Genomic DNA, 25,672 nt, shown 5'->3' with positions numbered 1-25,672 from the left:
TAATGGCCCCCCTCCACCCCCCCTCTTACTCTACCCTTAAATCTTTTATATATAGGAGGGGTGGGTGGGTTGCCTCCACCGCCACCCCTTCCCTTTATATAGGGGAGGGGGCATTGTGGGTAGTGACTCCCCTCCCACCCCCCCCCCCCCTTCTTACTCTACCCTTAAAATCTTTTATATATAGGAGGGGTGGGTTACCTCCACCGCCACCCCTTTATATATAGGGGAGGGGGATATTGGGGGTAATGCCGTAATGGTCCCCCTCCATCCCCTTCTTACTCTATCCTAGTACCCTTAAATCTTTTATATATATATATATATATATATATATATATATATATATATATATATATATATATATATATATATATATATATATATATATATCAAGGTTGCAGTAGGCGCTAGTCGGGCGGCCGGGCAGCGCCTAGCGCCTAAGTGGTCTAGGCGGCGCCTAGGCGGATTCTAGGCGGCGCTAGGCGGGCACAAAAAAAATTAAAAAAAATAGTGACAGACTTGTAGTTCGACAATTTTAATGAGGTTGTTTTCAACGTTCACTCAAATAACACATCTAAATAAATGAAATAATGATAATTTATAAGTCATAATGTCATAATAATATTAAAATCAATAATTAATGAAAGACGACATCGGTCAAAATCAGACAAAATCGATCAAAATCGGTCAAAACGGTCAAAATCGGACGAAATCGGTCGACTCGGTCGAGTTGGCCGAGTTGACCGACTCGGCCGAGTTTGACCGCCCAGGCCGCCTAGCGGCCGCCCAGGCCGCCGACCGAGTTTTGGCCGCCTATAGGCCAAAACTCCAAGGCAAGTGGCCGCCTAGCGCCTAGGCGGGCGCCTAGGCGGCTAGGCGGCCGAGTTTTACAACACTGATATATATATATATATTGTCATTGTTTTAGTCAAGATAAACTGAATTTTTAAAAAAAATGTGCAATGGATGGTATAACAATATGCACTGAAAGATAACAATACACATTACAAGGCATAAAGATGTACAATCAAAGTAATTATGATACAAAACAGGGGAGTTATTCATCTTCAGTATTATTCATAAATTTTTTGTACATTTTGATTTGTTCAACTCACAAATTTCATTAGAAATTTAGTTATTGAAAAGACAAAATTAAATCATCCAAGGCAAAAGATATAATAAACAATGTTTTGCTAGTATGTCAATTTAATGTCATTTACTAATTTGTATGTTGGTCTTTAATTTCTGATCAATTATCAATACATGATCTTCAACACAAATCATAAACGAGCTTTGCATGAGGAGAATGAAAACGTAAAACAGAACGTGTTCGAGAAATTTGCAATGGTAAAAATTTTGTATTGGAAGGCACAATAATGTGCACTGAAAAGCATAACAATGTGTACTACAAGACACAACAATGTGCACTAAAGGGAGAAACTATGCTCTAAAAGAGATAAAAATATGCATTCAAAGAAGAAAAAAGTGCTATGGGAGAAGGAAAAAAACGCACCAAAAGACAAAAGAATATGAAGTTAAGGAAAATGATGCTTTTTCTTCCTTAATTATGTACTTATAATACTTTTTCTTCTTGAATTATGTGCTTATAATACTTTTTCTCCCTGAATTATTCATGTATCCATATTAGCCCCTCAATTATTTTAAAAGTGATGAGTTTCTCCTTGATATATTAAATGGACATTTTTACTCTTAAAATACATATTCATTTATTTTCTTTCTAACAAATTATTATTTATATATAGGGATGACCACGATTCGGTTCGAACTGAATCGAGCATTGTAATAAGCGAATCGAAAGGTTCTGATTATGATTAAGAGCATCCGCATCAGTTGGGGAGAATGGGGGATAATGTAAGAGTGATTAGGAAAGAGAATGTGGGAGGGGAGAGAAAAAAAAAAAAGAGAAAAGTGATTTTAAAAAAAAAAATAAATGAATAAATAATAAATAAATAAAATAAAGACTGGTCAGGCGCAGGCGCATGTAATGCACGTGCCTGTGTGGCACTTGGCTGTGCGCAAACGCGCATAACATCTGTTTCTTTCTTCTTTTTTTTTTTTTTGTGACATTATTTTGTGTTTTGCAGGACAAATATATTCTCAAATAACTACACCTCACATTTGTTATTAACCCCACCCAACATAATTGTTTTGATATTAACCCTAAATAAACTACAGATGTGAATGCTCTAAGAACCGGTGGGTAATTTGCACTTTCTTCTTTGTTGTTGTATGAAAAAAAGAAAAGAGGAAATGATGCTGCAAATGCCATCTTTATTAATTATGAGTTGTCATCTGTAGACTGCAGGTGTGATCCTAGTCTTCATTGACAACCTATAAACCTAAAAGTTGAGTGTGATGCCCCAATTTCATGTTGTCTTTATTTATAAAGTTTGTTCCATTGGTTAGGATTACGTGGATTGCGTCCAACTTTGATGCTAACAACTATCTACAATCTGTCCGGAAAATGGCGAATCTGAATGGTCGGTTTTGTGGGACTGTTGTTTTATACGATTTTAGAAAAATTGAATAATTAAGTTGCGGAAAAAGTGTTAAAGTAGTCTTTAAGTTAATAAACAAATGTAATTCTTTAAGTTAATAAACTAATGTAATTAGGTTGTTGGATATATGTTGGTAAAAATTCAATAATAATTTTACGAAAAAAGATTATTATTTTATAAAAATATTGAAAAGGAAAGGATGAACGGATACGGTGTAGGTTTGGGTTGATGGTTAGCACGAATTGAGCGAAACACTCTTTAATTTTCTTAAAATTTTATTTGCTATCTCCCACAAGTGTTAGGAGTGTTATAGCCTAGGTTTCTTATGATAAAACGTACTACAGTTCAATAGTTTGAGCACCCAAACAAAGAACCCTACGAACTAGAGTAAAGCTTAGAACACAATTGGCTAGAAAAGAGTAGAAGCAGGATTTTGAGAGCTGAAAAATATGACTTCGTTGTTGTTTTTTGTGCTTGTAAAAACTGCTGCTCTACTATCAACTTATATAGGAAAATGTGGTGTGAATAGCATTCATTCTTGGCATTTAAACACAAGTTTAGAACCTGTTTGTAACATTCAAAACTGACTATTGGACATGGGGATTAATTCTAGAATTCAAAATTGAAATTAATCTAAAATTAATTCCGTAACAGCTGAATTAATCCTCTCAACAGTCAATTGAACTATATAGTCACGTACCATTCCGGAAACAGTAGACCTGTACCACTGTACCACAGCGGAACGTACCTCATGAAGGTTCACCGCTGAGTGGACGTACCACTCCGGAAGACTTCTTCAGTAGCTATTGGAATTTATTTTTTTTTTTGAAAAGTTGGCATAACATAGCCGGCAAGACTGGCCAATTTCCGAATGACATTCGTTCCCGCAGGCGTATACGAGCCAAGCCTGAATCAACCCTTTTCAGTAGAGCTGTCAAAACGGGCTTAGCCCGCCCGCCTAACCCGCAGACTTTGGCAAGGTAGGCTTGGCGGGCCGGCGGGCCCGCCAAGTTATATATATATATATATATATATATATATATATATAATGTATAGTTAACTATAATTACTGTATTAGTATATATAATTAATAGTGTATTAGTATTTAATTTTGATTTACAGTTTACAATTTTACATATATAAATTAGTGTATAGTTTAACTGTAATCTGTACGTTATTAGTATATATAATTAGTGTATTAGTATTCTTTTAATACTTAGCTTTGGTTTACAGTTTACATATATAAAATTATAAATTAGTGTATTAGTTAACTGTAATTAGTGAATTAGTATATATAATTAGTGTTTTAGTGTACTAGTATTATAGTAACTAGTATTTGCGTCCGTGCATCAAATATTATATAGTGCAATTGAAGATATGGTTGGACCGTTTATGTGTTTTTATGTTATTAATTGCTCAAATTAATAGCTAATATGTAGATGTACGCACGCGGTCCTGTAACTTTGGAGATTTTATTAATCATTGTTCAGTATTTTTATAAATTAGGCAAATGTGCTCGTTCTCTAGCAACTCAGTTATAAAAATGAATTGATATCCTAATTTATTTGTATGAAAAATATATTTTTTGTCTAGATATATAGCAATTTTGCCATATTGAAACCTCTTTGTAGACAACATTGGTAGTAACAACACAATCTTGTCCATCTTTGTCTAGAGCTAACACCTTTAATTTAGTCCAAAAGGTTGAGTGACTTGGGTGAAAATATAAAATGGTAGAATTTCAGTCAATTAGTGATCTTTTTTATTTTCAGTCAATTAGTAATATCAGATTCATTTTGAGCCAATTATTCTTTTTTTTTTCCAGTCAATTAGTCAATTAGAATATTAGATGCATTGATATTTTTACCTAATTTTCGTTCCATTTTTAATTTATGATGTAGAATATTTTTATTGAAATATTTTTGTTCTCTTTTTAATTTACTTTTACTATTGTTTAAAATATGCATTTACTATTGATGATGTAGAATATTATTATTGAAATATTTCTGTCCAATTTTTAATTTTCGTTCTATTTTTTAATTAAAATACAATATTCTGTCAATTTCTTTTTTCATTTTAGTCAATTATGAATCATTTTTTATTTGCAGTCAATTATTAATGTTCATTTCCTTTTATAATTTCAGTCAATTAGTAATATCAGATTTATTTTTAAAAAATTATTCTTTTTTATTTTCAGTCAATTAGAATATCAGATGTAGTGATAATTTTACCTATCCGAACCATTTTTAATTGATGATGTAAAATATTATTATTGAAATATTTCCATTTCATTTTAATTTCTGTTTCATTGTTTAAAATTGTGAAAGATTTTATGATATAATTTTGATTTGATTTATTCTATTGTGTAATATTATTGTGAAAAATTAAAATGAAATCTGACAATTTTTCTTTTCCATTTTAGTCAATTATAGATCATTTTTTATTTTCAGTCAATTATTAATATTCATTTTCTTTTCCAATTAACCTAATTTCTGTTTCTTTTTTCATTTTTAATTTTCAGTCAATTATTAATATTTATTTATTTTCTAATTTACCTAATTTTTGTTCCATTTTTAATTGATAATGATGTAAAGAATTATTGTGAAATATTTCTGTTCATTTTTTAATTTACCTTTACTATTTACTATTGTTTGGGCGGGAAATCAAGTAAATAGAATTTTATTTTTAATTATAGTATAGATTTTCTAGCAATCCAAACACTCCCTTATATCCCATCAAAAAAACGGATAAAGAAAAGTCACTTCATTAAGGAAATTAAAACTAATTAAAGTAAATCTATTCATGCTATATTTATTTGTAACTATATATTAATTCCATTTTGAAATCATTGGTTCACATATTTGAATTATTTATTTGTTCTTTAATTATTATAAACATAAATGATATTGTACTAATTAATTTATGATATTTATCAAATTATATTTTTAAAAATATAGTGTTTTACCCGTGCGTTGCAGGTAGAATATAATAATATAGTTGGACTTTTATATATTTGGTCAAGTATCTATTTTCATAACATACATAATTAAAATTTAAATTGTATATAGTTAATATAATCTCTAATCGTTTTCAAAAAATATATATATAATATCTAATCATGTACATATTTAGATAAATTTATTAAAAAAAATCACATAATTAAGTTGATTTATTTCTAATTGTATTTCATATATATTATAATTCTAAAAATATGAATACTAACTAAGAATTGTACTTAGAAATCAATAAAAAAACATGTAAATTCTAAATTTTGTATGAATAAATGTAAACTCTAATCGGACGCATTTCCTTATATGATTGTATAATACATTGTATATACACATAATAATAATAATAATAATAATAATAATAATAATAATAATAATAATAATAATAATCTTAAAAACTATAAAAAATACTTACATTTTCATGAGTGCAACACCAAGATATGATTCCATATAGAGAACAGGAAGAAGAGGAAACCGTGCAAAAGGAAAAAATATGATTTCCAAACTCACCAATCTATTGTATTTATAGGTAGAAAATATGAGAATTATAAACTTGTATAATTTTTCAAAAAGTAAAGGTGTAATTATATACTAGGGAAAATGACACTTTTTCCCCCTATGTTATATGCTTATAGCATTTTTTCCCCCTGAGTTATTCATGCATCCACATTTGCCCACTCAATTATTATAAAAGTGGCGGTTTTTCCCCCTGATAATATTAAATAGACATTTTTACCCTTAAAATACATATTTTATTTATTTCTCTTGTTCAACAAATTATTGTTTATACGTAGGGATGGCCACGGTTCGGTTCGAACTGAACCGAACACTATAGCAATCAAATAAAAAAAAATTCGGTTATGATTCATAACATAACCCAATATTTGGGTTTCCGTTTATTAAAATTGTGAAGTGGAAAAAAATAGATTCTGAACCGTGAACCAGAGGTTCAAATCGGAACAACTACTAGCAATAGCTTAAAATTAGAATTATAATATTTGCAAATAGTGTATGTTTTTTTCGCATTTATATTGACTCTCACATATAAGTATATATAATCGCGATTTGATTTTTATTTTGAATCGTTGTTTCACAATTTCGGATCCAATTTGAATTGTTGGTTCAAACATTATTTTAAAATTTTATTTTTTTATTTTTAAAGTATTCTAAATTCAACAATTAATGTATTTTATTTTTTCAAATTGTGGTTATAATTTGTTGGAGAAGTAAAATAAAGAAAATATTTATTTTAAGGGTAAATATGTCCATTTAATATATCAGGGGGGGGAAATTGCCACTTAAATAATATAAGGGGAAAAAGTGCTATAAGTATATAACACAGGGGGAAAAAGTGCCATTTTCCCTATATACTATTACCAATTAATAAATTTTAATTAATTTCCATTTTACATTTGCAAATTATGATTTCCAAACTCACCAATCCATTATATTTATAGGTAGAAAATATGAGAATTATAAACTTGTATAATTTTTCAAAATGGAAAGATGTAATTATATAATATTACCAATTAATAAATTTTAATTAATTTCTATTTTACATTTGCTTACCAAATAAGTTTTACTACAAAAGTTTGTGCGGGAAAATGAAATAGGAGGATTTTTGTTTATATATAGATATAGATTAGTATTTAGTTTTGGAATGATTGCTGACCAGTGCAGGACACTTATATCGTCTTTTGAATATTGCTCTTTAAATTACATCACTAGAACTTTAAATTTAGCTGTTCATACTTTAGCTTCGTTAGCTTTTGATCAGGACCAAGCTTTGTACTGGGACTCTATCCCTCCTGATTCTATTTCTATGCTCATTTAATAATACACCATTATTATTTCAAAAAAAAAAAGATATAGATTAGTATTTAGTTTTGGTTTACAATTACAATTTACATATATAAATTAAAACTGTATTAGTTTTGGTGGGCCCGCGTGTAGGCCTCCTTTAGGCCTGTATTTTGGCAAGTTTTTTAGCCCAGATTTGATTTGCACCCATGTGTGCATGAAAAAAAACCTCTATGTTATACAATTCAATAATATTTAGAAAGACTCTTGTATAAATAGTGGTGCAAACCCAATTTCCAAAAAAAAAGTATTAATTAATCGTTTTAAAATGACAAAAATGTATAATTTAATCTTATTTTAACTTATTTAGCAAGTCACCGTGTGTGTGTGTGTGTAGATAACCATTGGGTACCTTAGAAGATAACCGATTAGGGCTGGGCGTTTCGGTTCTGTTAAATCGAAGTATCGATCGGTACTTGGTTTAGAGAAATCAATCGGTTCGATTTTTAACCGAATCGAACCGAAAATCGATCGGTTTTTATAATAAAAAATATATACATGTTATGAAACAAATGAAATGAAAAAGATGTCCAAAGTAAGGTTTAAACCCCTAACTATCAAGTTTAGAAAGCAAGAGCCTTACCCATTAAGCTATAAGCATATTTGTGTTAATTCTTACATTCCGTACATATTAAACTAAATCTTCAATACGAATGAATATATACAAATTCATTTCCCCTTTCCTTCCTTCAGCTCCATTCTGTATTCATGCTGCTGTTTTTATTATTATTATTATTATTATTATTATTATTATTATTATTATTATTATTATTATTATTTATAACAATACATATATTATATATAAATATTATAATAATTAATAACCTCAAGTCCTCAGACCTCAACTCTAAGTCGTAAGTCCGAAATCAGTCTACTGTCTACGCTCATGCAGCCGACACTCACGAGGTCCGCCACTCCGCCCTTCGCTCAATTCTCTGCGTGCCCCTCTGTTGCAGAGATAAAAACCAAAGTATGTCTACTTCTTCATCCTTCTTTCCATTTATTAAACCTAATTTAATGTTTATATACTCTGTTCTACGATTCTATGAAACGTGAAATCCCTAATATGCATGTAGTAATACACACACGCAATAGGTTCTTCTTCGCTTTTATTTTGTTAGCTTTGGTGTTGTTGTTTGTATTTTTAGTTATGGACTTAGGGTTTATTGCTATCATGTTTTTCTTTTGTCTCTAGTAAATTGGAATATTTGGTATTTTAATAATTCATATGTTTCAAATATTAACTATGCAAATGGATGATTCTTCATCTTTTGATAGTTAATATTTGAAAGAGTAAATACCCAAAATAGTCCCTCAACTATAGCTAAATTCACAAATTGGTCATCGACTTTCAATTTCAACCAATTAAGTCCTTAACTTTGCAATTTTGACACAATTTAGTCCTCCATCTATTTGACCGTTTGTTGACCGTGATCGACAATCTCCAGAAGAACCTCCAGCTCTCGTCTGAGCACGTGGAGGCCTCCAGGATGACGTTACACCGGTCCGGAAACACGTCGTCTTCTTCGCTCTAGTACGAACTCAACTACATTGAATCCAAAGGGAGGATGAAGAAAGGCGACCGGATTTGGTAGATTGCTTTCGGCAGTGGATTCGAATGTAACAGTGCGGTCTGGAAATGCAACCGGAACATTAAAAAACCGACGATGGACCATGAAATTACATATATATCCTCAAAAATCACAGTCAACAAACGGTCAAATAGACAGATGACCAAATTGTGTTAAAATTACAAAGTTAAGGACTTAATTGGTTAAAATTGAAAGTCGAGGACCAATTTGTGAATTTAGCTATAGTCGAGGGACCATTTTGGGTATTTACTCTATTTGAAAATATGAATTATTAAAATACTTCATCGAATCTTTTTAACGTTTCATCTTTACAACAAAACACTTCAAGTGAGCCAACTGAACAATAGGTCAGGCAAAAAAGGAAATGTTCAAATACTTGCTTCCACCAAAATTGAACCGAACTCTAATGTTAAACCAAATGATTCACTTTTTTTTTTAACCGAAAAAACCAAACCGAATTCCGAAATGCCCACCCCTACGACCGATGGTTGTCTTCTTCCTCATCGGATACCTATAGTTGCCCTTAAAAAAATATTATTATTTTTACAATTATTGTTCTCTCAAATGTGCGAGGTTCGAACTAGATTAAAATTAACGAAGGTGACCATGGTTGGTCGCCTTTGTCATCCTAATCCAATTGAACCTAACAAAGGCAACAATGGCTGACTGCCTTTGTGGTCCATCAGACCTGTTGAAGGTGGCCTGGCCATCCATGGTCCAATCAGACCTAAAGAAAATATTGAAAAAAAATATATTTTTTAAAACAAAACATATTTAAATTTAATATTTATTTAAAGTTTTCCAACTCATTGTTCTAAATCACAACCGAAAGTCGTATACAACTCGCGGGAGTGCGGGACTAGCTCAAGTGGTAGATCACCTGACCTAAAGTTACAATTCTAGTGGTAAGGTACAATCGTTATACCCTGCACCACGCGCACGTAACACTGTGCGCCCCGCGCCTCCCAAAACGACGTCGTTTTGGTATGTTATGTAGGGAGTTGATGTGATTATGTGTATTTGTTTATATAATTATGTGTATTTGTTTATACAATTATGTACATTTTTTATACAATTATGTACATGTTTTTTATATAATCATGTACATCCGAATCAGGAAATTTTTAAAAAAGTATGTGTATTTTGTTATACAATTATGTACATTCATGTATACAATTATGTGTATTCTAGTATAAAATTATGTACATTTTTTAACATGAGATTTTTTTTAAAGAAAATTAACCGCCAATACAGGACATCGAAATTTCAAAAAATAAAATAAAATTCTGAAACGACGTCGTTTTGCATCAGGGCGCACAATGCAATGCGCGCCCTGGGGCACGATATAAATTGCCGGTAAGGTGAGGGTTTGACGGGCTAGGCCAATTTGGCGAAAGTGTGGATATGGAACTCTTGTGCGCAGAGTCAATGACAGGCGATGACAGATTAGGAGGCTATTTGGGCGCCAAATCAGTGATAACTTGCTGAATATAGGTTAAAATAAGACTTTTAATTTCACTTTCTTTTTTTTTTTTTTTTTTTTTTTTTTTTTTTTTTTTGTAAGTTTAAGGGGGTTAACTAGAGTTGTTTTCACTTGAAGAATTTAATTACAAACTGCGCTATTATGTTTGACTTAGTGGACTAATTTGATATTTTTTTTTTTCTCAAAGTTGCATATATAGTATCTATGTACCAAGAAAAAGAAAAGTTGCATATTTATTACTCATATGTACGAACAATAATGTGTTATGATAATAAATCACTTTACCTATTTACACTTGACACTATTTTTTAAGTCCGTAACCATTATCCGAATGTACGCTTTAGGTGAAGCTGTGACCATAGCTAGAAAATTATCAAGGAACTACAACAACTTAGGTTGCTTATAACTGAATGACTCAAACTAAAAATGTCAATATTATACCGCTTTAAGTTCACAGAAAGTCAAACTTAAAATTGAACTTAGAACTTTATAATTATTAAGTCAATTGCTTGTCCAATTCGACTCGATTGTCCCAACTTGACATAATTCTGTCTCACTTCATATGGACATGTACATGGACGAATCCAGTATGGGATCAGTGGGGCCAGCTGCCCCCCTTCCCCCACCCCACCTCGCCCCTTTATATATAGGAGACCCTTATATATATATATATATATATATATATATATATATATATATATAGTAAATGTCTCATTTGTTACCCTCGGATAAAATATCTCATTTGTTTTAATCTTTCACTTCGTTTCTATGGATGAAACTTCTAGCTCCGCCCCTAAACATGCATAGAGTGAGGTGAGGCTTATAGCCAGTTGACACCTTCACGGCACCCTCAACTTGCCATCTATGTCATATAGATTTCTAGTGGATATTACTTAATCCTATTGTTTTCTTCATTTTTAGTGGATATTGACGTTGTTATTTATGCACAAAGTTGTCTGAAACCCAAAAAGAAATGTCCTTGGTATTATTGACAAAAGAGGATGGAGAATGACAAGGAAGTTGGATCGGACAGCTACCACATGTTCTTCAATGGTGGAAAGATGATTGAAGAGTTTTTGGTTTTATATACTTGTGTGCTTCTTCTTTCAATGTCTTTTCCTGCTGGTCAAACCCAACAAACTTTCTTCAAGAATCCTATGCACACTTTTCTGTCTTTTACTCTTTTTTTAGTGTATACCCACCTCCTCTATCCACTGTATTGGATACTCTGGTAGCACGTTTAATTGCAAGGAGAGAATTAGAAGGGAATTTTTTTTTTTTAATTTTGTGGAAAAAAAATGTGGAAATAAAGTAAGAATTTAAATTAAGTTAGGCAGAAATAGAATTATTAGAAATTTCAATTATAGTTTTGGGTATATATATATATATATATATATATATATATATATATATATATATATATATATAGGAATTGAAGGAGAATAAATAGTATAAAGACCAAAATGTCTTGCAATCCTGGGGAAAAGATATAATATTATTAGGAAGGGCAATTTAATCCTCACACTCCAAACTTTTTTTTCCATGTATTATGAAATTGCAATTCCTAGGAGGAAGTTAGATTTGCAATTCGTAGGAGGAAGTTAGATTTGCAATTCCTCCCAACCAAACTCTGAAGTTTTTCACTTCTTAGGATTAAGTGGGAAAGGAATTTCAATTCCCCTCTACTAAACACTCCACAAAACCTCAATTATTAGAGCATCACCAATAGTAGAAGATTTTTCTTGGTTTTTACATGTCCAAGTAGGAGAGAAGTAAGAGGGAAGAGAAAAAAAAACATAACACTAAGCAATCACGAGCCCATCTGGCGCGGATGTAGCCCAAACGTGCGGCTAAGGCAGCATGCTTTCTCCATTTCTCTCAGCAGTGGGGCCCATAAAAAATTAAACTTGCAGAATAAAAAAAACCCACCAAAAAACTCTTCCTACATTAGTTAAAAACCTATTCGGTGATTTTTGTTCTGCAAAAAATCAAGAAAGATGTATTGATGAGAATGCCCTTATTTTTGTCACCATTTGGTGCATAGATATGTTTTTGTTGCCACATTGATTTTATCTGCCATATGCTAGGGCAATCACTTGCTTTAAAATGTAAATTTTCTTTCATCCAAAGTGGTTCTAAGAACAAATTTTAGTAACAATATTGTGTATTTAGATTTAAATGGATCATTTTTCCCTTGTAGTGACCCTAAATGAGATAAAATTTAAATTTTTTGATGAGTAGTTGCCACAAATTTGGTCAAACAAGACTAAATGTGGAAACAAAAGTATATTTATACCTTAAATGTTATAAAATTAATAGTTAATACCAAATATGAAAATTTAATAATAATTGAGGACTAAAGATGACAACTCTGTGTAACACCCCGAAATTTTTAAAACTTTTCAACCTTATAATATGAAAGCAATTCTATTAATTAATCCCAAATGAAGTATTCTGAACATAAGGGTCAGGGGTGTTATGCCACATCTGAGCCGGAAAACTCAGATGCACAGGCTACATTAACTAACTATCCTCCAACAACGTCATTATATCATCAAAGCACGCAGGTCGAAAGGAAAGACTAACTATCTAAGCCGGGTTCTTCTAGCGCGCTCCGGTAGCTAATTCTCTGTGCCTGAAAGCCAAATATATCTGTTCAGCGAATAATGCTGGTAACCCACTCCAACGCGTTAAAATATAATATAGGTATGTATATGTATGGATATAGGAAAACCATTTTGAAGCAGGAAGATATATACTTAGGAGACTCTAGCTTTAAAACCGGGAATAGACTCGACAAGTAGGGACAAGCAGATTCAACAGTTATAATCAAACATATAGAGACATCATATATCCTAAGGTCACAGGTTAATTTCATATCATTTATATCATCTTTCAACCAATATCTTTATCACATAAGCACACTTTGGTGGCGCCACAGGACCAATCGCATGCCCATACATGAGGGTTAGCGCATATAGCGCTAACACGGCCCCGCAGCACCCTTCCTCATACCGCAGCATGAAGGGATTGACCGCAGCCAATCGATTAGACCGTTGACAAGCTCAACGGCGGACCACAGCCCTACACACCGCTGACGCGTTCAGTCGGTGGACTGTGATCCTCTTTTGAGGACTACGATCCTACACACCGCTGACGAGCTCAGTCGGTGGATCGCAGCCAACCATAGCCCTACACACCGCTGACGAGCTCAGTCGGTGGACTATGGCCTTTTCTCATGGGCTGTAGCCCTACACAAGCTGACACGTTCAGTCGGTGGGCTACAGCCCATGAGGCCCACTTGGTGGACTGCAGCCCGATACACCGCTGACGAGCTCAGTCGGTGGACTGCAGCCCTATATAATATTTATATACCTGACCAATCGCAACCGGTCTGGTTAACAGTTGGTATGGTTCTCAACCCATCCAACTGCCCATATAGCCAATTTGATCGCAACCAAATTAGGGTATCATGCACACATAACACATAGCAAGTACATGCAACCCACATTAACACATTGGGAAAGGGGAGAAAACGTATAATGAAACCTATGCGTGGTCATCCACATACTAGGAATAGTCCTAAGGGGTTCATACATCTTTCACCTAGGCCAATGAGATACCAATTCAACTAGCATGCAATACATAAGACTCTTTTATCCTACGAATGGTACCTGAACATCAAACTAGATTTAGGCACGATAAACGGAGTCCGTCGGGACACCACGAGGATCGGAGAACATCAAACGGGGAAGCCAAAATCCCAAGGTGGGAACAATCCAGCGGGTGGCCGGCGGGCAAGCGTCTGCCCGCTGCCGGGGATGCGCAAATTGGGCAGCGGGTAGGTGGCGGGTACCCCTACCCCCACCTACTCCCCACTGACTCTTTTTCAATATTTTGGTCCAGGGATCTTTCGTGGAACCCAGAACCATGTTTAGACACTTTTAAACGCAAACGATGACACCACGTAGTCAAATAATGGATCAAAACCAAGAATCATATTGAAAATATCCTAACATGACTTCTAAACATAAATAACACCCGAACATGCGAAATCCCACCCAATTATATCAAGAATATCATAATACGAAATCCCCAATTTATCCTAAGGCTCTAATCATATTCAAATAATCAAATTATAGTTTATCTTTAAAATCAAGAACATCAAGATTTATCAAGAACATCACACAATTATCAAGATTCTCTTATAATCATCAAGATTATCAAGATCAACACATAAAATCATCCCATCAATCATCAAGATCATATCATCATCATCATAAACGATTTATCAAGACACAAGCATAGAGAAGGAGCCAAAGAAGAAGATTATAGCGAAGAAAATAGGTTTTGTTGAGATATGAGTTACCTCTTAGCCTTAATTAAATTCCTTGGCTATTAAGGGTCTTTCTTTAAGATCTCCTCTTCTTGATTTCTCCTATGTTGGTGATAAGAGATTTCTTGGGAATTCTTGTGTGGTGATATCTATTGTGGTGTGTTTTCTAGGTGCCTCTTATGTCCCTATTTATATATCTAAGAGTCCTAATTAGGGTCTAAATGGTATGTGTTTGTTAATTCTATTTCTTATAGGATTGAGGGATTGGTTTAGTGACAAGGGTCCATGGTCTATGGTGGACCACATTAATTAATTAAAGGAAATTCTAGCCAAATTAAATCCTTTTTAATTATTATTAACGGAATTAATTAAATAATTAATCCGGGATTGAAGGCCGTAACACGGAGTGTTACATTCAGGCCCTGCCTCCCTGAGGTGCCAAAACTATTTGAAAATAAATATATAAAAACAAATGTGTCATTATTAATAAGTTAAATCTAACTAAAATATCATCATAAATATATAAAAACAAATGTGTCATTATTAATAAGTTAAATCTAACTAAAATATCATCTTCATTGCTGTTGTTATTCATACATGTTTTTTAGAAGATTTTTTTTTGTATGGAGGAGAGATGTGAGAGGAGAAAAAAACAAAAATTATTACTGTAAAGTTTAAATTTTTTTGTGGAACTCACGGTAACTCGGTAAGTTAAAAAGAAAACAAAGCTTTCTCGCTACAGGTTCGTACGTGTTGGGTGCACCTGACGCCAATTGGCTGTGTAAAACGCAGACAATTTTTTTTTAATTTTTTTTTACTTTTAATTTTTTTCTTCTATCTCTTTCTTATTTGACTCTAAAAACACATCCAAAAAATTGAACTCGTGAAGATGTTCTAACAAATTATATGCTGATAAAACAATGCATGTATTTTATAGAATTCATGATTTCACATAGTTAAAATGATGAAAACTAAAATACAAATGAATCTTGAAAAAAAAAATATTTTTGCAAACACAATGTAGTTGGATTGAAGAAATTTGGAGAAAAATTAGTCCATGGAGGTCTCCCATTGTCTTTGGCTGCACAGTGCACATGCACTCATCAGTCAAATTCATAGCTCCAAAAATTCAAAATCTACCAAACGGCTTATTAATGTACGGTGTATTTGTTTTTGTCTCAATTTAAAATTAATTTTATTTTTGATACTCTAATAATAGATTTTTCAAATTTGAAATTTTTCTACTAAGTTTGTAAGTTTAATTTCTGTGCGTAAACTGTGAGCAAAATGATAAAAATGCATTATATTATGACTTGAAATATTTTTATATGCTCTATCCATGGAGCGAGAATAAGATAGAATGTGTCTCTTTTATGATATGTGTTGGCAGTTGTGTTCACCAAAGTATAGCCCCTGCTCACGTGGGGTCATGATTCACCATGGAGGATGTGATTAAATAGTTAATGTCTACATACTTTTCACAAGATTTTAAGTAGGATATGACAATCAAATAGCCAAAACATTATGTGGTTAAACGTGCTTGAATTACAACAGTCACACGATTGAGATCCATCAATATATATGAATAAATATTTCTACAAGAAAATTGATGGTTTGGCTAAAAATATATTTTATATGTTCTTTAAAACAAATGTTTGACTTGGTTGGGCGGAGGCCATTAAAGTTGATCAAATTCAGCACCATGTGGTTCGGAGAATGTTGAATGGAAGCTTGAAGGGTCAAGTCTAGTATCTTGCCTGACAAATTATACCGTGCACCAGGGTGCACAATTTACTCCTTAAAAAAAATATTTCATGTTCGAATGTACAGAATTGTATAATAGAATACACAAAATTTTATACCTAAAAACACAGAATTTTATACCTGAAAACACAGAATTCTATAACTGAAAATTCTCATGTTTCGAATGTACAGAATTATATAATATAATGCACAAAATTTTATACCTGAAAACACAGAATTTATAAATAAAAATTCTCATGTTTTGAATGTACAAAATTATATAATAAAATGCACAGAATTTTATACCTAAAAATACAGAACTTACCAAAACGACGTCGTTTTAGGAGGCACGGGGCACACATTGCTATGTGCGCCCTGGTGCACCTGTATAATAATTGCATCCTGCCTCTGGAAAATGTGACGATATAAGAAAATAATAAAGTTACATCTTGGCTACTAAGTATAGGTTATAACTTTTGGCTTGAATGTTTGATATTAAAAACAAAAATTAAGTATTTTATACTAATGATGAATTTATAATCAGCAATAATTTAAGTAGTGGAGTAGTATCGTGACCTACGGACTAGCTCCAGGGTCCAGGCCCCAGGGGACAGCGCTGTTTGCCCGTTCCACCGCCCGCTATAAAATTTAAATTCATAGATATAATTCACCTTTATATATACAGTTAAATAGTTAATACTCAATGTAATCTAGTTATTTTTTTTATTTAATAATAAATGACTTTTTGTATTTAATTAGACCTTTGAAATTTAATGGTTTTATTCATTGAATCATCGATTGTTTGAATCAAAGACTAAATCAAGAAAAATTACTATAATAGATGACTAAATTGAATATTAATAGATATGAAATAATTACCAAACTATCTTAATAGATGACTCAATTGAGTAAAACTATCTAAATCATTTAAGACTAAACTGAAAAAAAAAAAAATTAATATAATCAAGGACCAAATCGGGTGTTGACTCTTTATATATATATATATATATATATATATATATATATATATATATATATATATATATATATAATGCATGATATTTGGACTTTTGAAATATTTTGGGCTCTATCTATGGAGTGTGAATAAGATAGAATGTGTCTCTTTTATGATATCTAATGTTGTGACTTATCATAAGGATGTGGTTAAATGGTTAATGTTCACTTATTTATTACACATTGGTTTTAAGTAAGACATGACAACCAGATAGCCGACAATCTTTGTGATTAAGCACTTAAACGTGTTTGACTTTGTTGAGCGAAGGCCACTAAAGTTAGTCAAGTTCAACACCATGTGGTTAGAAGAATGTTAGATGAAGGCCTGAAGGGTCAAGTCTAGCATCATATCTTTCGAAAATGTAAGGAAATAAAGTTGCATCATCGTTACTAACTATAACTTTTAACTTTAATTAGTGTTTGGTTTTAATAAGTGGTACCAAAATAAGTCATTTAAGACTATGTAACTTTTGACGAAATAGTAAGCATTATCATAATAACATATTAAAATTAAATTGATATTAAAAACACAAATTAAGTATTTTATAGTAATCAATTTATAATCAGCAATACTTTAAGTAGTGTAGTAGTATGTATCGTGACCTACGGACTAGCTCCAGGCCCCAGGGGAAAGCGCTGTTTGCCCGTTCCACCGCCCGCTATCAAATTTAAATTCATAGATATACTTCAGGTTTATATATAGAGTTAACACTCTATGTAATATTTTTTTTCATTTAGTCCTAAACGACTTTTTATACTTAATTAGATCATCTATTTTGATGATTTTACTTAATTAAATCTTCAAATTATTAGAATTAAGGACCAAATAAAAAAAATCACTATAACTAATGATTAAATTGAGTATTAATAAATGTGAAATTATCAAACTATCATAATAAATGACTAAATTGAATAAAATCATCTAAGTTATTTAAAACTAAATTGAAAAAATTACTACAGTCAAGAATCAAATCGGGTATTAACTCTTTTATATGTATAAAGCTCAACACAGCAATATATATGGAACAGATTACTTCTCATTGCAGGCACAAGTTAGGTGCATTATTGGATCCATTCAATGCACCAAACCAAATCCTCCGGCGGCGGCGCCCAGCACCGCCGCGCACCACCCCCAGATCCCACAATCATCCGTACCGTCTCCGAACACAAATCCCTCTCTGCAACTACTCCACCTTCAAGTGTTATCCACTCTTCTTGCGCAGTAGCTTTGGCCTTCCCCAAGAAAGCAACGCAGCAGAAGAGCAGTGATGAAACCAAGAAGAATGAGGAAAAGTGTGAGATTAATGAGTTGACGACTCATCTCTTCTCTCCTCACAACAGTAATAATGTGAAGGTTGTGTCAGTGGACATGCCGCCATTAATGCAGATTCATGCTCTCAATTTTGCCACAAACGCATATCATACTTTGCAAAACTTCACTCCTAAGGCCCTTGCTCTCACCCTCAAAAAGGTAATCATATTTTCCTTCAATATTGGTTTACAATTTTTAAATTTATTAATCATTTATGATTTAATACATCATTAATGTAATTTCTATATGTTCGTTAGGCCTGTTACCTAACCGAACATGAATGAACGGAGGTTGTTCGTGCTTGTCTGTTGAAATTTTTGAAATGTTTGTGTTCGTGTTCGTTGGTTAATGTTTTTGAAAATTCTGTTTGTGTTCGTTTGTTAAACGTTCATTAGTGTTCGTTAATGTTCGCGAACATGTCAATTAATGAACACATTCACGAACTTGTTCGATATCATTAACGTTTTTGAACACGTTCGTGAACATGTTCATGAACACTTAATAACCAAACACATGCACATGTTCATGATCACAATTCATTCGCGAACTAGAAATAATTTATGTTCACAAACAATAACCAAATAACAACACAAGAACTATATATATAACATGTTCGTAAACATTATTAAACGAACACTAAACGAGCTTATTCGTAAATATTATTAAACGAACATCAAACCAGCTTGTTCACGAGCTCTTAACAAACGAGCCAACAACTGTTCAGGCTTTGTTTGTTTATGAATCGAGCTCTAAAATTTTTTCATTTAATAATTGATCATAAATGAATAATGTGGATCATGGTTTACAATATAGGCTCTGTTTGTTTATGAATCGAGCTCTAAAATTTTTTCATTTAATAATTGATCATAAATGAATAATGTGGATCATGGTTTACAATATAATAATTGGATTAAGACCGGTGCTCACTAAGCACAAAGAGCCCCTCACTGCCACTGGTGAGACTCGATCCCTGGTCATTATTCCAAAGTTTCACCTCTATGACCAATTGAGCTACCCATGCGAGCGTATCTAATACAATCATGTATATATGCCTAGTTGTAATGAGTATTGTTAGTACTTAACAATTGATTTACACCTTAAAAAACACATCCCACTCTCAACTTTCAAATTTGGGTTTTGGGCTGTGAATTTGGATTCCAGATTTTGAGATTTGGGCTGATCTATCTGAGTTATGACATTGATGGATAATATATGTTTGGGAATTGCATGCAGGAATTTGATGGGGTATACGGAGCAGCCTGGCACTGTATAGTAGGGAGCAGTTTTGGGTCTTTTGTGACACATTCTTTAGGTGGCTTCATATATTTCTCAATGGATCATAAGCTATATGTACTCTTATTCAAGACCTCTATAAAGAGAGCAACTTAGAAACTCATATTATCTTCAAATAATCAAACACCAGCTGAAAGTGAAGCCTATTCTTTTAGATGATTACAAATCTGCAGTCACTATCCGAGAATGTGAGTAATGATGCAATTAACTGTCAAACATATAAATTATTTAAGTTAAATTTTTAAAAGGGAGACTCTCTTACATCTAATACACTTCAGTTGATTTTTTTATTTTTTTTTTTAAATTACATTTTGGTCTTCCGAGTATTATAAATCTCTCACATTTAATTCTTAATTATCAAGCTTTCCACAATTGATGCATACCTGTCCTCTTATTTTTATTTTTATTTTTATTTTATTTTTTATTTTATTTTTTAACTTTTTATATTTAGTCATTTTGATAAACTTTCAGGTCAACCTTAGCCGAAATTTTTTGAATGATAGTTATGCAAGTTATTTGAATTTAAATAGCATGCAAAATGCACAGTAAATGTTATTTATCAACATAAGACCTCTTACTTTTATTTTTAATAAAACAAAAAATTATATTATTTGACGTAAAATTATATTTGTAGTGAATAAATTGGCAATCGTTATATCCTACACCACGGCGCACATAGCACTGTGTGCCGCGCGCCTCCTAAAACGACGTCGTTTTGGGGTCGTGTTGGGAGGCGCGGTAGGAAGTTGCTGAGATTATGTGTATTCGTTCACAACGTTATGTGTATTCGTTCACAACGTTATGTGTATTCGTTCATACAGTTATGTGTATTTTTTATACAATTATGTACATTCTTTTTATACAATTATGTACATCCGAATCAGAAAATTTGTGTGTATTATGTTAAGAGTTGATGTGTATTATGTTAAAAGTTTATGTTTATTATGTATTATGTTAGATTATGTGTATTATCTTTTAAAAAGAGTATGTATATTTTGTTATAACATTATGTGTATTCATGTATAACATTATGTGTATTCAAGTATAACATTATGTACATTCTTGAACAGCGGGTTTTTTTTTTAAAGAAAAGCCTACTGCCATTCACTGGGGCGGGAAATTTCAAAAAAAAAAATAATTAAAACGACGTCGTTTTGCATCTGGGCGCATAGTGCAATGTACGCCGTGGTGTAGGATATAAATTGCCATAAATTAGGGGGCGGAGGAAATAATCGACGTTGGTTTGTAGTTAAGCACTTAGGCCCATTTTGTTGATGAGAGGGGGATTGGGGAAATGCAATCGTTATGCTATGGACCCGTGTCCAGCATGAGTAACAGGGCCTAACGGCACTGTTATCTCTTTTTCTCTTTTTTTTTTTTCTTTTTTTTTTTAAAAAAAAAATTCAGACCGCTTCGTTATAGGAGTATATATTCATAATTTTATTACTATATGTTAATAACTGTACATTCATAACTCCATAATTGTACGTTCATAGCTCTATAACTGTACATTCATAACTCCATAACTGTACATTCATAACTCCATAATTGTACATTCATAATTTTCGAAGCTCTATGTTCACAATTTTAGAGCTCTATGTTCATAATTTTATCACTATATGTTCATAATTGTAAGTTCATAATGTCAGAGCTCTTTGTTCATAATTCGATCAATAACTGTACATTCATAATTCCATAACTGTAGATTCATAATCTCATAACTGTAGATTCATAACTCCATAACTGTAGATTCATAACTCCATAACTATACATTCATAACTCCATAACTGTACATTAATAACTCCATAACTGTACATTCATAATCTTCGAAGCTCTATATTCACAATTTTAAAGCTCCATGGTCATAATTTTATCACTATATGTTCATAATTGTAAGTTCATAATGTTAGAGCTCTGTGTTCATAATTTCATAATTGCATAACTGTACATTCATAACGGCATAACTGTACATTCATAACGACATAACTGTACATTCATAATCCAAAAAAAAAAAAAAAAAAAACGCCGTTAACGACAAAACACGCGTGATTTTTTTTTTTTTTTTTTTTAACTAAATGACGCGTTTTTTTGAAAAACGACATCGTTTTGGGCACGTGTCCACAATTCATTGTGGACACGGGTCCAGAGCATAATTTGCCGGGGAAATGTCCCTTTCATAGTTTGATCCATGTTTCATGTTTGTTTCAAGAGATAAGATGTGAAATTAATTAACTAAGAAAACATGTGGGGTGTGTTTATTAATTGTAAAATTTTAAAATTTGTTTAGAGGAAAAATATAGAATTTTGAAAATAAGTGTTGGGTAAACATATTTTCTTAATTGAAGATTGATGGGGTAGTAGGTGGATTGTTACACGGTGGATGCAGTCTACACAGCTCTGTGGACAATATATTTAACGAATTTGGTATTTTTGGTGTGTTCAGAACAAAATAAAATTACAATGTATTTAAAATGAAACTGAATAACTTGTCTTACATATTGTGTTTATATTATCAAATAAAACTGTAATTGAATTGAAATGATACTTTAGTTGTGCTGAAATGAAACTATAGTATGTATAAAAAAAAAAATAACATGTCTCACATATTGAATGTATATTGTCAAATGAAACTGTAGTTATATCAAAATGATACTTTAGTTGTGTTGTAATGAAATTACAGTGTATATAAAATGAAACTAAAGTACTCAAAAAAAAATTGAATAACAGTTTCACATATTTGAGTGTATATTGCCTAATGAAACCATAGTTGAATTAGAATTATAATTTAGTAGTGTTGTAATAAAATTACAATGTGTATACAATGAAATTCAATAACATGTCGCAATGTAACAAGACTACTGTATGTATAATATCAAATGAAATTGTAGTTGAAACAAATTGAAACTTTAATTGTGCTGAAATGAAACTACAATCTATATAAAATGAAACTGAATATGTTATACAAACAGAATTAATTACACAGAACGGGTGTTGTTTCTTTTCATTAAAAGAAATGACACTGTTTTAGAATTTAGACTATGGTCCACAGTAAAAATTTTCCGTAGTAGGTCAATTGTTATATCGTGCACCAGGGCGCACAATTTATGCGCCCTAAAAATCCCATGTTTCACATGTACATAATTGTATAGTAGAATACACATAAACTCCTAACATAATGCACATAATCTTAACATAATATATAATATACATAAACTCTTAACATAATACACATAAACTCTTAACATACTACACAAATTCTCAATATGATACACATAAACTCTCAACATAATACACATAACTCTTAAGGCGCACAATGCATTGTGCACCCCGGTGCACGATATAATTTGCCCTAGTAGGTTAGTTAAAGCTCTAATATATGTATGGTTGGGCTTGCATGAATGGGCCGATACTAGATAGACTCGGAGCAAAGGAGTAGTTAGTCCAAGCACACAACCAAGGCAAATTATGCAGTGTGGTGCACATTGTTCTATGTTCATAATTACTAAACTATATGTTCATAATTATAAAGTTATATATGCATAATTTTTGAATTTCATATTCATATTGAACTCTATATTCACAATTATAGAACACTATGTTCATAATTTTCGATGTTTATAATCCTAATTGTTGAACTCTGTATTCACAAATCACAGAACTATATGTTCATAATTTGATGACTATACAGTTTAGAATTTATGAATCTACAGTACAGAAATTATGAATCTACAGTACAGATATTATGAATATGCAGTATAGTAATTATGAATCTACTGCATAGATTTTATGAATTTACAATATAAAAATTATGAATCTATAGTTTAAAAATATGAATATACAGTATAGATTTTTTGTCAGGATGAACGAAAGTGTGGAAGTAATTATCCATCATGGTGGTAATTTCATCAAAAACCTAGGTTAAAATATGTGAATGGTGAGACAATAGTAGTGTGTCTAGACCCTGACTTAATTTGTTATCCCCACTTAGTGAAGTATATAGCAGACCAAAAATATAGAAAAATATCCTCACTGACATATAAGTTGACCACTGAACCCTTCACAACTTTAAAGCTACTTCATAATGATGCTACTAGTCTCCACTTAGCTCAGATTGCTAGGGAGAATAAAAGGTGTGAGATTTATGTTGAACATGTGATAGATGAACCTGATGTGGTTGATTTATGTTTACCTGGGCCTGAAGCGGGGAGTGCAGTTCAAGCTGAGGATGAAGATGTAGATTTAAGGGGTGAGGAGGCAGAATTGGGGGGGGGGGGGGAGGGTGTAAGGAGGCAGATTTAGGGGGTGGGCAAGCAGAATTTGGGGGTGATGATGAAGAATTTGGGGGTGAGGAAGATCTGAGTGAAGGTGAGTCAGGTTCAGGACTTGGGAGTGACTACTACACTGAGGAGGGGACTGATTTCAGCATTGGTAGTGATTAGATTACTAGTGGTAGTGAGTAGATTAGTGGTGGCAGTGAGCAGATTACTAATAGGGGGATAGGAGAAAAAAGGAAAATCAAAGTAGATGATGCACTAATACCACCTTATGTGCCAACATCTGAAAATCTCTTAGGAGATGAGGCAAATTCTGTGTATTATGACTCAGAAGATCCCCCAACAGTTCAAGAAGAGTTAGAAAATGATAAAGGGAATGAGGTGCAATGAAAGTACAACGATAAGCACCCCAAGTTCAACCCAAAATCATATCCACCATTTATTGAAATTGGTATGTACTTTGATGACAATGTGCAATTCAAGCTGGCTATGATTAGTTATGCTGTACACACAAAAAGGGATATGTTTTGGAAAAATGAATCAATTAAAGTATGTTAGGGTTGAGTGTTTAGGAAAGAGTTGTGGTTTTCATGTTAGTGTAGGGTGGGAAGAAAGAACAAGGTGTTTTCAGGTGGAGGCACTTATGTTGGAACATAAATACAACAACCGATTTACCTTAGGGATAGTTAGTCAGAAATGGTTGGAGTGGAAATTTGCAGAGAAGGTGAGGCAACATCCAACTATTGGATATTCAGAGTTGAGCAGAGACATAAAATCTGAAATGAACTTGAATGTAACTGTTAGTATGTGTCAAAGGGCAATAACAGGGATACTGAAGAAGTTGGATATTGGGTATGAGATTCAGTTCAAAAGACTTAGTGGTTATGCTCAAGAGTGCTTGAATTCAAATCCAGGTTCTACAGTCAAGATAAAAACAACCAGAACAGTGGAAAACTCACCATTGGTGTTTGAGAGGATATACATGTGTTTTAACTTTTAATGCAATGAAGAAGGGGTTTTTAGGGGGTTGCATGAGGTTTATTAGATTAGATGGTTGCTTTTTAAAAGAAAAACTGAAGGGTGAAATATTGACTGTTGTGGGTAGAGATGGTAACAATCAAATGTACCCAATTGCTTGGGCTGTAGCAAAGAATGAGAATAGCTCATCATGGAGATGGTTTCTAGAGCTTTTAAAGGCAGATTTGGAAATTGTGGACAATACTCAATGGACCTTAATGAGT

At 32.4% G+C, this 25,672-nt stretch overlaps 1 protein-coding gene across 1 annotated transcript; it reads left to right on the top strand.

Moving 5' to 3' along the window:
* Positions 1–18,626: 18,626 nt before the first annotated feature.
* On the top strand, positions 18,627–20,354 carry LOC109150844 (dynein light chain 4, axonemal-like). The gene is made up of 2 exons (XM_019298819.1): positions 18,627–19,023; positions 20,098–20,354. The coding sequence occupies exons 1-2, from the start codon at positions 18,631–18,633 to the stop codon at positions 20,251–20,253; spliced, it is 549 nt and encodes a 182-aa protein (XP_019154364.1). The 5' UTR covers positions 18,627–18,630; the 3' UTR covers positions 20,254–20,354.
* Positions 20,355–25,672: the final 5,318 nt, after the last annotated feature.

Source organism: Ipomoea nil, unplaced genomic scaffold, assembly GCF_001879475.1.
Source record: "Ipomoea nil cultivar Tokyo-kokei standard unplaced genomic scaffold, Asagao_1.1 scaffold2280, whole genome shotgun sequence".
In the NCBI taxonomy this organism is placed as follows: domain Eukaryota; kingdom Viridiplantae; phylum Streptophyta; class Magnoliopsida; order Solanales; family Convolvulaceae; genus Ipomoea; species Ipomoea nil.
Note: the sequence above shows the minus strand (reverse complement) of the source record. Positions and strands in the feature narration are given on the sequence as shown.

Excerpts from the sequence above, each read along its gene's own strand:
- LOC109150844 (XM_019298819.1), top strand. The coding sequence starts at position 18,631 with ATGCACCAAACCAAATCCTCCGGCGGCGGCGCCCAGCACCGCCGCGCA. Across the intron at positions 19,024-20,097 it reads TTGCTCTCACCCTCAAAAAG|GAATTTGATGGGGTATACGG; the intron begins GTAATCATATTT and ends AATTGCATGCAG.